Raw genomic sequence first — 13,716 nt, forward strand, 5'->3', positions numbered from 1 at the left:
CCTGCGATGCATCAGTTTTGGTATTCTTTATTAAAATACTGCTGTACACACAAATATTGCAAAATTTGAGACAAGAGAACACAAGAGGGGCATAAAACATACTAAGATGGTGATTGTAGTAGTTGTGCTGATGTGGGGGAGGAGAAGAAGTCCGTCACTAATATTAACTGGAGTGTGTTATGAGGTGGAAGATAGTGATATGAGCACTGACATTGTGTGGACCAAGTTGGGGGGGCGTGTGTGTGTTTTGAGGGTTTTCTATAGCACCACATTCACCAATTATGTGTCTGTTTATTTCACTAAAACAGAGGAAGTAGTACATGATCTTACCAGCGCCCTGCAGGTGTGTTACCCCCAAGTACAGACCGTCCACTTCAATGCTAACTCTGAAAGGTAAAAGCCGAGACACTGTTCTTGTTTACGTCGTTCACCTTGATCCGTCTCTTCTCTGACCGTGTGCTTCATACACGAGACCCTGTTCTTCTAGTCTTACGTTTGTACACGCACGTCGAAAGCTACAGAGAACTACACTAAGGCAGAGAAATCAAGAACAGTGGTGAGACAGCGCTTGGATTCATCTCTTTATCAGGGTGAAGCAGGTTTGCACCAAATGTATTCAGTCGCTTTGATTCAAAGAGATTTAAATCAAAAGGAATATGAACCGTACTTAAGGGCAACATGAAGTCCCTACAGCATGATCTCCACAGTGCCTACGTGTAACGCTCTTAACCTCCACCAGAAGACGTCCCACCCACTCATCTATCCGACTGGACAGGGGGCAGCCAATGACAGCCAAACACATTCAATCATTGGGCCCCTCCAGCTGTTAGTCATCCTGAGAGAAATCCAAGCCATTCGAGTGAGAGCAGCAGTCGGCGCCGCTGCTTCGTCTCCAGCATATTCCATGATCTTTAAAAGTAAAATAAAACTAAAAAACAGTTGGTGCCCTGTTCACTTCTTGGCCCTCCATCCCTCCCCCTCCCCCCCCTGCTGGAATTGGTCCACAGAATAATAAAGTTGAATTGAGGCAAAAATGAATTGCCCTCCAAGTTCCCATCATGCATTCCTGCACAATATCTGAGCAAAGAGAAAAAATACCTAGAAAAATCACAAAAAGTGTCACTTTTCTCTCAAACGTAGACGGGCAGATCGGGATAAAAGCAGGAAGAAGAGGAGAGAGAAAGAGAGAAAGGGGACATTGGGGGCAGGAGGATGGGCGGGGGACAAAATAAGGACATTCCACAAAGAGGCAGCTGTGGCTCCACCTCAACAGAAGACCCACCCACCCACCCACGGGCTACAACCAGGTGCTGGACAGCTGAAACAAACCCACCCATCCTTGAGCAGTTCATGTCACAATAGTGTCCATTAACCAAAAGGTGGTTGCTGCATATGTAACAAACACTTTGTAGGCGGCACCGGGAGAAGACACCCCTTCTTCAGTGCCAAAAAACCCCCCCACCTTTAACCCCCCAAATCCCAGTCCATGCGAGCCCACCCACCCACACATATGAGCCTGATGTTCCACAATCTCCTGAACACAAATGTCATCCATTTTTCCAGTTTTAAGAACCCACCCACCCAAGTGGTTTTTCCTTTCTGAGGGGGGGGGGAACCAACAACCGAGGCAAAGGCGGGATGGTCCATTTGATGAAACAGGTGGCATCCCACCCCAATGAAAGCCTCGATTGGTATGTCCCCTCCCCTAGAGCGTCAGAATGAAGGGGTGCGGTCTCCAGCCGGAAGAGAGATGCAGGCGATAGAAAGCTGGATTTCTTTGTTTGTTTGTTTTAATTCTTGCTCTGGTTTCATGTCCGTGTGTGACGTTAGCTCTCTGTACACCCTGTAGGCCACTCACACAAATTGATAAAAAAAAACAAATTAACAAAAAAATTAAAATCTTAGTGCATCCTCTTCAGAAAAATAAATCCCAACTGTAGAAACAAACAATAAAAGCCGGAAAAAGTTCAAAACCTCGTGGTTTGTTTCTCGTTTTGTTCCCCAAATCTAAAAAAATGTCATCATACTCGTTCGTCACAGCTTCCGTATTTGTCCTTTTATGTTTTGTTTTTTTCCTTTTGATTTATGATTTTCAGCTGCGGGGTTTAGGAAAACTAAAAAAAATACACTTTAGAAAAAGCCTTCCTGGTGGACACGGTCAGTGTATGTGACTGAGGTTCAAGAAGCCCTGCCCCGCTGCCTTCACCATGCTGATGTCATCTCCATGAGCCTGGTCCTCGCTGTAGTGCAATAGTGTGCTCCAGGTACGGGCAGTCCCATCCCGGGCCCGAAGAGGGCGCTACAGAGAGCCGGAGGCTGCAGCCTGCAGCTCCTGGAAGGTACTGTCGAAACAGCGCTTCAGGTCCGAGTAGGTCACAACCAGGACGCTTTTCTCATCCCGAGACACCAGGCTGATCTTCTCAGGAACGCCCGCGTCCAGCTGCGTCAACAAAGATACAGTAATAAGCATTAATATGTTGGCTTTTAAGGATTTTAGGGAGAGCCGAGTAGATGCTGAACTCAGATGATCTCATAAATCCAGATTCATCGAGTGTAGAACTATGTCAAGACTTGTGAAGTACAAATGTTCACAGCTTTCAGACTTGATGGTGGAAAGAGGAACAACCGAAGGGAGAAGACAACGACAACGAAAAGATAAATCTACAACAAAGTTGGTCAGTATGCCTGTTTGTAGGATTTGTTTCAGGGCTGCTTCACGATGTTGGTTGGATTTGGATTGAGGTAGTCAAAGTCAAATCATAGTTCAGTACCATTCAGGGCTTTGTGTTGTCGTTAAACAGTTCTACATGCCGCTGCTCGTGCCCATGACCATCTGATAACCAAATGTCACCGATAGCAGAAGACCAATAATAGACCTGCTTTTACCGTCGGTTCTGCAATTGGTTAGCAAATGCATGAGTCAGTCCATGTGAAGCATGAACAGATGTTCTGGAAATATGCCGCTTTGCACGTTTGACTAATTCAAACAACAAATGTCTGCATAAATAAAAAATAGAAGAAAGTTGACTGACTTTGTTGAGGCAGGAGACGATGTGGCTGAGGTCGATCCAGGGCGTCCCAGCTTCTGTCACCTGGTGGAACAGGTGATCCCGGAAAAGCTTCAACAGGTAGCGGTCGCCCGTCTCCGACCACGTCGGGTCCTTCTGAAACCTGATTCACACACACACACATGGTCAGAGTAGTCACAAATCACACACACACACACACACACACACACAGATGTTTCTACAGGTACTACTTACTCTGGACGCTCGTTGATCGTGCCCAGTTTAGCCAACAGGCGGAAGAGACGGCCGTTTTGCACCTCCTGCAAATAAATGATTTATATTCACAAACTTATAAACATATTTTCTGCCTTTATAGGACAGTCGGTAAAGAGGTAGGCAGGAAACGGAGAGAGAAGCAACACTTGTCCTCGACCAGTATTGGACTGCGGACCTCGCAGGTATGTGGCGGGTGTGTAAACATTCGCTGACCAGGGAACAGCTGTTGAATCCCAGACTTAAAAACACGAGTTTAAAGTTAAAACAATACGATTCTGAACTAACTTTAAGCATCAAGTGAGGAACATCTTGTGCAGCTGGAGGCAGCGACTACACTACAGCTGCTGCTGATCAATAAGGGATAAATGAATGAAGAAACGTTTCTAATGTTAAAGGCATATGTGACAATTCCTCCTTAAAATAACAGGACAACCCTCTGAAACCTGTCTCTGTCCATACATGGTGCAGGACCCGGTTCTCTCGCAGGTACCAGAAGACACTTCCTCCTTACTGGAAGTCACTGATGAATTCAAAAAGCTTCTGAACATCAAAACCAAACCGTGAACTCATCGACAGAAGCGTCAGTCATCCGATTTAAACGTTTAGAGGGTGAGCTGCTGTCATATTGTAAAATATGAGCAGCTACAGATGAAAGCCGTTTGACTCATCAGATTATTGTCAACAAGTTGTAGCTCACCTGTTACCTCTGCAGATTAATCTACTCCTGCCTCCTCTCTGCCTGTCTCACCCTGTCAAACGTTCTCTGCACTGTTGGACAAAGTGAAAATTATTCATAACCAAACAAGCGACCATGTTGGCGTCATCCAACACGTGTGGCTCTAGACTTACTGCTCGTGTGGAAACAAGTATACCAACGTTGGACTTGAACAGCAAAGCTTTGTGACGTATTGAATTCATTAGAACTGTTGGTTGTTTCTGCAGCAATTAGATGATCGACAGGAAACAAAGTGCAGATTCTACTTTGTTCTGCATGTTTCTATCTCCTGGGGCGCCAACGCTAGCGAGCCAGCTGTCTGCAGATATCAGGCTGATGTGAAGAAACAAACGTCAGGAAGCGATTAGTGTGCCGACTTCCCCGTTCTACTGGAGCTGAAACTAATTATTAAGAGTTGGGGCTCTACTTAGTTGAAGAATCCAGCACATATTTTGAAAAGTAAAAAATGTACGTGCACAACAAGGATAGAGACGTAATATAACCTCACAAATGTAAACCACAACAGTGTTCCACCGTGCAGTCTTTAAGGACACCTTACACCCCCATGCTGCGCTCGGTTAAACTCAGGATTGATAAGGGATGACACAAACACATCGTGTCCTTCTTGGTCTTTGTCAAAAAAAAACACTCACCAGGCAAATAAATAACAATGCTACTATTCCCTTTGTGCAGATACACATTCAACACATTGCACAGAGGTGGCCTGACTCTCCCCCCCAGCACAGACATCAGCAGATCACAGGCTACCCTATTGCATTACTACAGACGGGTATTTCCTTGTTCTAATCATCAGTTCTCTGATGCATCTTATGAGAACTGCGGGACCTCTTAACGAGAACAGAAGCAGAAGTCCTGAGCAGTTAGGAGGTAACAACACTGTTACACAAACTCTTTTGTTCGATGTGTACAGAGTCGGGGAGTAATGGGGAAGCTCGCATGAATGAGAAGAAAGATGAAGTCTGTTTCACACATTCACTCTCCAGCGACTTCAAGACGAGACTGCAAAGCCAACAATATACCATACAACATCCTGTGTACACACAGCTTCCCTCTTAGTGCACTAAACCCATGGCCCATTTCCTGCCACTACCCAAAAATATCAGCCCGACAAATGAATCGTGCATACTCACGTGTGCCTTGTGCTCTCTGCCTTGTGAGACACAAACTCAAAATAAATGCAGTGCCCTTTACGTACCTTAGCCAGGTCTTCCTCAATGACATCATTCCTCATCTGCGATGCATCCAGTTGTGTGTAGAAGCGAGCTCCAATCATCGGCATAATGTCGTTGACACTGCGCAGGCGAGACTGTTCAGTAAGCAGATACCTGCACGTACACAAACACTTTAGAGTTTGCCTTCAGGTGATTTGGAAAGGCTGAATAAGGACACCATTTGGGTCAGAATAACATTATTTAACACTCGAATCTTCAGTCAGTCTACTTGTGTGTGTTCAAATTCTGCTCCAATTATGTACAAAACAATTTGAAATGATATTTAGAATTGGCAGTAACCGACTTTAGACTTGCACTGGCCTATAGAGGTTGTTTAAGCACACTGCGTTCAGAGGTTTAAGTGTAAAAGCTTAAAGCTGTGAGTATGTAACATTAGAGGAGCCAGAGAGTAAACTAGACCCAACCCAATGTTGTCGACTCTGTTTCAATGAAAGTAGCCGTGAGAAGTTGTTCAATCTAACGACAAAGCCACTAAAGAACACCGACCGCCCGTCCCTTCAGGCCTCCCTCATCATTATGAGCGTAAACAACGGTCTGGCTATTGTTAGTCCTCACGGCTGTCAAGCTCGCAGCTTCTGGAATGTATGTGTTGGATCATGTGGATGTTGGGGCGTTAACACTACTTACGTGTTTGCTACAGATACGAGACCATTGTCTAATACCTCGCTTGTGTCAGCTCAAGTTTTAGTTCTTTCGAGTCCAACATTAAAAATCAGGATATTCCTCGTTTCTATGCAAAGTTCTACACATGCTGGACCCCCTTACAGAATGAGGTTCTTGAGGTCTGACGAGTAGTTGATAGACACCAGCTCCATGGCCTTCTGCAGGTTCTCCCTTTGAATGCCAGCCAAGGAGTTACATGCCAGCGCCAGCACCACCTTGCCCAGTGACACTAGGTCTGCTTGCTATACAACAAAAACACAGAAGTACACATAAAAAGGTATGAACTCACATTTTGCTGATGTTAAATAACTCTGTAATGTAGATTTATGTGTAACTGACCACAAACTAAATCATAAAAGGTACCTGGTACTGTGGCATTAGGGCAAGATGATTGGTCTGACTGCTGTCAAAAGTTAAGACATCAAACACACCAACACAGTTCACCCGTAACCTGCAGAGATAAGAGACCATCGTCATCAACAGGTCGAGTGTTTGAGTGTGCACGACAACATGTTCATGAGAGAAAGGAAGCAGAAAGTAAACATATCTACACCTTCTGAGCTTGAAATAGAAATTCACGCTGTTCCAAACACAAGTTATGATCAACAGCATTTATTCATCCATGCTATCGAATGACGTGTTTGTGCGTGTACCTGGTCTTGCCAGTAATAACAATCTTGCTGGGGTCCATGACGCGGCAGGCCAGGCCGGCGGTGTGGATGGTGCGCAGGGCCGAGCTGAGCTGGACGATGTAAGCCCAGATCAGAGACTCGGGGAGCAGACCTGCATGCTGCCGTGGCGGAGGAGGCTCGTGTTGTCCTGCAAATGGAGACACGCTTTATCACACAAACGCAGGTTGAAGGGTTAGACGTTACTCATGAAACCTCAAACTGTCATCTACTTCCTTGGCAATCTTGTCTTCAGGATAAATGGTGAGTAAAACACGTCACTTTCTGTCAATCTAGCCTAATTTTCTAATCTATATCACACATAACCCCAACTGCAGATTATTCTCTATAATGAGAACCCGTCATCGTTTCCTGAAGCCCACGGTGATTTCTTCTAAATTGCTGAAACAACAATTAAATGATTATTAAAATTGCAGATACATTTGTTTTGTCGATTTAATCGTTTCAGCTTTAGTATGAACAAAGAAATTAGAGGAACTTCAGCTCAATGTTCCCAGAAATCATGTTTACCATCAATTCAGAACTTTGTCTTGCGTGTGATATTCTGTCTAACCACAAACATAGGGTTGGGTAACGCTACTGTGACATGTGGCAAGTGTCAGGATGTGTACTGAACAACAAACGCCACAATGTCACACTGACAACGCTGAGATGGCTAAACCGTTTGTTTCCCCTCGAGGCCATTTCAGAAAGAAATTCATTTGAACTGTATGAGCCCGTGCTTTCTTTTGTATGTTCCCTTGTGCACAACTCATACATTATGATTTGTTATCAGCGCTTGCTACAGACTAGACAAAGCCTGGTGTCTGAATGGTTTTGCTTCCTCTGTCTGCGATCCAGAAGGTAGGTCTGACTGCACCTGCCTTAGGATCAGTTTCAGCCACAGTTTCCTCCAAGTCCCCATGTCCCCCTCGCACAGACACATGTATTGCAAACTGTCAAACTAGGACATCTCACCAAATCCCAACACGTGACTCTTGTTTTGAAGCCTCAAGATATCCACAATATCAGTTTTAAACCTGCTAACTTCTTGGGAAATGTGTCTTTATTTCAAAAAGGCAGACGCCATCTTGGTTATTTTCACACTCGACGTAGGTCACTAAAGTACGCTTCTCAATAAGGTTATAAATAATGTGAACATTAGCCGAGACAAGCTGTGCTAAGTTAGGAAATAACTGTTTGGGGACCGTGTAGTCGCACGAGGACACAGACAGAAGTAACAGAACGTTACTGCTGTGGGCACGGTAGTTCAGATCCGAAAGTCACAACAAACTAAAGAACCAATGGAGGCAGCAGCTGACCACCAACTTCTGTGTTCTGTAAGGTACATTATTGTTTTTGTCAAAGGGCTGGTGGACTTTTGGTTTACGCATCTGCCCCTACGTGCGAACCACAGCAGTACATTGGCTTCCGTACCCCTGAATACAGATTTGTTGTTCACACTGTAGCATCATCAGGGGAAGACTAGGGTTTAATGCGTCCTAAACACGACGTCCATTATCCCTGTGACGACGTTAGTCTCAACCCTGACAGTACCTACGCTAACTGAATTTCTCACCCCACTTCCTCTTGGTGAAGTACGAGTCTGCTGCTGGATCATTGAAGTGTCTGCTGAACATGGTTTCTGCACCCGCATGGAAGTCATAGGAGAACACCAACGCTAGGGGGGGGGAAAGATGGAAAGAGAACAGTGTAAAAGGCTATACACACTTTTAATCATCCAATTATTGCCACTTTGTCCTGCGTTGTACTCCCTCACATGTTTGTCTTTCCTATCATGAGTGCAACATGTAAACCAATCCACTTATACACACTCACAATGGTCTCCAAAGGCCTTTGTGGTGAAGACCTCCCTCAGTGTTACTGAGTTTGAGTGCTGAATCTTCTTCCACATGTCCACCAGCATCATGCACTTGGTGTTAACAAGGCGGAAACCTGGACACATTTGAAAAAGATAACAGAAATATAGGCAATTAAAAAACTTTTTTGTTAAAGGATAGCCTACATTATCGCAGCCTCCTTCGCCACTTAGTTTAAATATGATATCAACAGAACCACAACACATGTATTTCATGTTTATTCTAATGGAAGGGAGGAATCATCACACATGTCCTGCACTGCTCGTCAGAAATGAGCTTTGATAAGTAAGTTTGTTTATTTTATATATATATATATAAATAATAATAATAATAATAAATATATGTTTGTTTATATTATATATAAATAATAATAATAATAAATATATAAATAATAATATATATAAATAATATATATATTATTAATTATATATATTATATATATATATTATTAATTATATAATATATATTATTAATTATATAATATTATATAATATATATATAATATTATATATAAATTGAGCCGTTTGACATAAAGTAATAACCTCTTCGAGCTGGTTGCTTTTATTATTTATTCAATAGTTACCATTGGAGTCAACACACAATTACATAATTTGTCACATAGGTTATTTCGGTTGTGTAATTTATGCGTTAGGATTCTCTGAAAGACAACTTCTTATCGCCACATGTATTACCGTGTATCCTCCTCAGGCAGTAAGGCAGGTCATCTTTGCTGTTGACTGCCTTGTAGCAGGAGGTGATGTAGCTGAAGTTGCTGGTCTTCTGCATGCGGTTTGGTGGGGGGAGGGCCTCGAGGGGAAAGAGGCTGTGGTAGCTGTCCACCTCAGACGGTACATCTGCCAAACACAGACGTAGTTTCAGAAGAGAAAAATAAATAATGTGGACGAACACACGCAATCAAAAACAACTTTAAGTAGGTCCTATGAACAACCACTTGTTTGGACCAATGCTACAAGCAGCACTAGATTATTATGTTCTATATGATTTGTTTTCACACATGTATACCATAATGTATTTTACAAAATGTACAATTTTATTCCAGTGTTGCAACAGACAGAAACAAAAAGCTGGAAGCACAAACCCCAGAGACAGAGAACATATTTCACCACCCTTCAACACTCTTGTTTAATGAAGCATCGCAGGTTTGTTTACTTTGTTCACTACAATGCACACTTTTCATGAACTGTAAAAATGGAAATGATTGAATCAATAAAACCCCTTTGTCGTGACAACAGAGCAGAACCCTTTACCTGGGTTCTCTGAGTGATCAATCTGGGCCATGGTTATCAGATGTCTGTTTATCAACTCCTGGAGGTCAAATAGGAAGACATCACATCAGACATTACCTCCAGAGAGGAAGGCGAAGGAGATATTCAGTGAAAGAGGAGGGTGGCGAGTGGGAAATACCTGTCGGAGTTCATCAGCCATGAAGAAAGATGGGGCATTGGCTTTCGGCTGCATGTAAGCCACATTGGGAGCAGTGGGGGGATAGATATGGTAGGTAGGAAACACCTGCGATGAAACCAGAAAACACAGCTTCCTATTTATTGAGAAATGAAAACCAGTGTGTTCATACGTTGTTTATCTTCCAACGCTAAAAGCTCATGCTGATGCAAATGAACAAAACTTTTACAGGATGTTGATGAAGTGTTAAGAAGTTTACAAATTGCCATCTGAGGCCAATTTATAATCCCTAGTTGGCTGCAATTAGTCTGTCGTCTGATGTCTGCATGAGAAAAGGGCAGCTCACAGACTGAAGTGTACGGTTATGTGCTTCTCAAAAGAACCTCAGATCACATAAAGTTTTAGATCCAGAGATTTAAATGCAGTTTCCTTGTTAACAATCCATTTCTACAAATGTCATCATGTGATGCTTCACCGGTGTATGTTTGGTTGGGACTTTAAAAGTACTCTAGTGTATTCCCCATCTTAATCTGCAAGTCTTTCCTAACTAGAAGTCAGAGCAGGACACAGAGTGCAGAACGTACCATCCCAGCCATTGGTGCCGGGGTGTTGTCTGTGTAGAAGTAGGTCGTCCCCCCTACAGTCTCTTTCTGGATTATGTGAGTAGCCTGGTCAGCTGCAGTGGTGGGCACCATGTAGTTGGCAGGGTTTGGGGTGTGACTGCGCCGGCGAGGAGCAGGTGAGGTGTGCGGTGTAATTTTTGGGGAGTGAAGAGGAGAAGATCCCGCAGACAGAGACATGCCTATAATTGGAGACAAGGAGAGTCTGCTTTAGTTCATCACATGTGCTGCTGTATACAGGAGGGAATTCCAAAACTTGCTAAACTATACAATTTCAGAACTAAAAATGGGAAAACAAAACTAAGGCATGTAGAAAGTAGAGCAGAGCCGTGTTAACGGGGTGATTTCACTGTTAGTCATGCTCCAAAAACCCTCACCAGGAGCCAGCGCAGCAGCTGTGGAGCTGCTGAGACCAGGATGTGGGAAGATTGGTGAAGGGAAGGCCTGGACTGTGGACTGAGCCATGGTGGTTTGAGCCATAGTGGACTGAGCCATAGTGGACTGAGCCATAGTGGACTGAGCCATGGTGGACTGAGCCATGGCTGCCATGCGTGGAGCTCCCTTAGGGATGAACTCACTTGCTGCTGGGTTAGGAGCCTGGTAGTATAAGAAACGACATGCAAGAGTTATAATAAAATGTACCGCTCCTGTTAGAGGCAATAAAGACAAAGATGGAAATTAAATGCATCCTAAATAAGTCTCAAGTACCTGCTTACACAAAAGCACCGTAACAAACTTTGAATTAACTTCACTGTCTTGGACGGGATGCTTGTGTACTCACCTTTCTCCTTTGGGAAATGCTAAGAGAACCAAAATCACTAAATAGTGAGGATGTCGGGGAGTTCACTGGATCTGTAGAGACCAAAGAGAGTAAGAGTTTAGCAGTTGCCTTTTCAATATTCAATGAATGAGTACTGTAGCAGTCTTACCATGAGTGCTGTGGCTGAAGTTCTTGGCACCGTCGTTAAGGAGACTGGGAGAGCTGCTGCTGGTAGTCATTCGCTAAATACAACAGCATCAAGAACAGATGTGTTACAGAAGACACTCTAATGTGCATGTTTAACATCAACTTCCTTAGCAGTATTTGTCACACTAACAAGTGATGTACAGCATCCCTTTTGTACCTGCATCATTGAGTATTTAGACTCTGCTGGGCTTCCAAACCCATTGACCCCAATAAAGCTGCTGCTGAAGTAAGAATTGGTGAGATTGGCATCGCTCAGTGACGCACCCTCCATCCCTGGGACTGTGGATGACAGAAACCACATTTTAACAATACTAACTCTAGCAAGATTGATATAACTGAGAGATTATTCTGCATTTTAACCGCACCAGAAGGTTAAGCATGCGTGTGAATGTCAGCAATATTCAGTGTTTGCTAAGCCACAATCACAGCGCTAATTAAAAAGCATGTAAACATTTCTGCAGAGTGAACCACTACTAAAGTCTACCACAGGGCGCTATCCACTCAGTGTCATTGAATAACAAACTTTTAGGAACAATTACTGATTCCAATGGTTCCGGGTTAAAAGGGGACGAAGTTACCTGTTGAGTTGTATGTGAATTTTAGTTAGTTGCAGTTTGTACGTTGAGAAAAACACCATAAACACAAAACCAATGCCCCGTGAACAGCTAGCGTGCCTACTTCAATGTTAGCAAACATTAAACTTAAGCTACATCAACACAGTTCACACTAACGGAAGAGAAACTCGTACTTCACCTGATTACAACTATCTGAAGGCAGACAAACGCACTAAACTTAGTTAAAGCGGTCAGTTTAACGGCCGTTAAGCTAACGCTTGTTGGCTAATAGCTAACGAGCTAACTGCTAACGAGCTAACTGTCGTGTGTCGCGGGTTTCTGCCCACTCACAGCTGTCATACAGAAACAGCAGGCCTCCTCCGTGTGAGCTGCAACAGCATGGCTAATGTTACAAAACGCAAATACCATCTGAAGACAAAGCTAACGGTATCCACAAGGAAGCTAAAGAGCGCAATGTGTGCTAGCTGCATAGTGAATGCTTCGGTTAATGTAACCCACGTTGTTTTTTTTTCTGGGGTGAAGAGGCCTCACTGAATCCCCGGGCTAAAGTTTAACAAAGCCCAACAAGGCCCAAAAGTAAAGTCGCAGCCAGTCACACCGTGCTAGGCCTTGTTTTATTGTAATTGTTACTCACTGGTTAACAGCTGCCCCTCCAGAGACGTGCCTGCAGGCCCCAATGTTTCGCTTTTCTTGGACACACCGGTCCCCCCGCCACCCGGGCAGGCGGCCGCGGGTCCGCCAAGGGAATACCCCGCTGGCGTCCCGCCACCCCCGGCCATGGACAACGGGACGGGGCTACCGCCACCGTGCAGCGGCAGGCTTCCCATGGACGGTTCATCATGCAGGAACTGACACTCTTCTCCATAAAAGCAGGTTTTGTCTTTCGCGTAATATCGGCAAAACTTCACCTTGACATTTGGTATCCCGGCAACCCCGAGCGGAGCAGCTGAAGCTGGGAGTCCACTGTTCATGGCACCGCTGCTGCCGCCACCGCTGCTGCCGGAAGACACGCAAACATAGAGACGCAGATAGCTAGCGAGCTAGCCAGCTAGCGTGCAAACAGTTTCCCCTTAAAGGAACGGATTAATGTCACTGGAGCTGGTGAAGAACACTTAAAACGCTACAGTACTCACATTATAATGCTAAGATGCTTTTTGGCAGAAGAAATGCTCTTTGCATGCATGAAATCCTGGTCGTCGTTGTTGTCGCTATCCATGCAGCTGCCTTCTTCGCAAAGTAGCCTGTTGTTGTTTTCTGCTCTGCTAGGGACCAGCTAGCATTGCTTTGCATTGTGGGTACAACGAGTTTACACGCTGCAAAAAATTGAACTTGCAGCACTGTGATATTGGGAATGCAAAGAAATAATGGGGGCAGAGGTCTTTTGAGACATGTTTGCAGAATTAAAAAAAAAGCTCTTTAGTCATTTCAGCCGTCAGATGTGTTAAATGTGCCAAATTAATCTCGTTTTATCAATTGCATTCGGCTGCATCACAAATAGTTTTGCAGCATATAAGGATAAAAACAATTATTTTATTCTAAAATATCGAAAATCCAAATGACATTATTGTATTTCTGCTCACACAATGTTATATTATTCCATTGTGAGATTATAAATATTTTCTTGCACTTTTATAATTATTCTTTTTTATCATTTACTTGACTAGTTATC

General features: G+C 43.8%; 1 protein-coding gene across 4 annotated transcripts; it reads right to left on the bottom strand.

The window, feature by feature from the left end:
- Positions 1 to 11: 11 nt before the first annotated feature.
- On the bottom strand, positions 12 to 13,368 carry pan3 (poly(A) specific ribonuclease subunit PAN3). 4 transcript variants are annotated; one of them, XM_029457547.1, is made up of 19 exons: positions 13,181 to 13,368; positions 12,682 to 13,040; positions 11,630 to 11,751; positions 11,435 to 11,507; positions 11,287 to 11,357; positions 10,883 to 11,102; positions 10,470 to 10,687; positions 9,889 to 9,993; positions 9,732 to 9,789; positions 9,156 to 9,317; positions 8,423 to 8,539; positions 8,163 to 8,264; positions 6,569 to 6,734; positions 6,279 to 6,366; positions 6,018 to 6,157; positions 5,216 to 5,345; positions 3,264 to 3,328; positions 3,033 to 3,171; positions 12 to 2,440 (listed from the first exon to the last, which is right to left on the bottom strand). In XM_029457547.1, the coding sequence occupies exons 1-19, from the start codon at positions 13,261 to 13,263 to the stop codon at positions 2,300 to 2,302; spliced, it is 2,559 nt and encodes an 852-aa protein (XP_029313407.1). In that variant the 5' UTR covers positions 13,264 to 13,368; the 3' UTR covers positions 12 to 2,299. The 4 variants fall into 4 exon arrangements, with proteins under 4 accessions (XP_029313407.1, XP_029313406.1, XP_029313409.1 ...); XM_029457546.1 differs by having other exon boundaries at positions 12,682 to 13,043; XM_029457549.1 differs by having other exon boundaries at positions 12,682 to 13,095; positions 13,181 to 13,257.
- Between the last annotated feature and the right edge of the window lie 348 nt (positions 13,369 to 13,716).

Source organism: Cottoperca gobio, chromosome 20 (assembly GCF_900634415.1).
Source record: "Cottoperca gobio chromosome 20, fCotGob3.1, whole genome shotgun sequence".
Classification (NCBI taxonomy): Eukaryota; Metazoa; Chordata; class Actinopteri; order Perciformes; family Bovichtidae; genus Cottoperca; species Cottoperca gobio.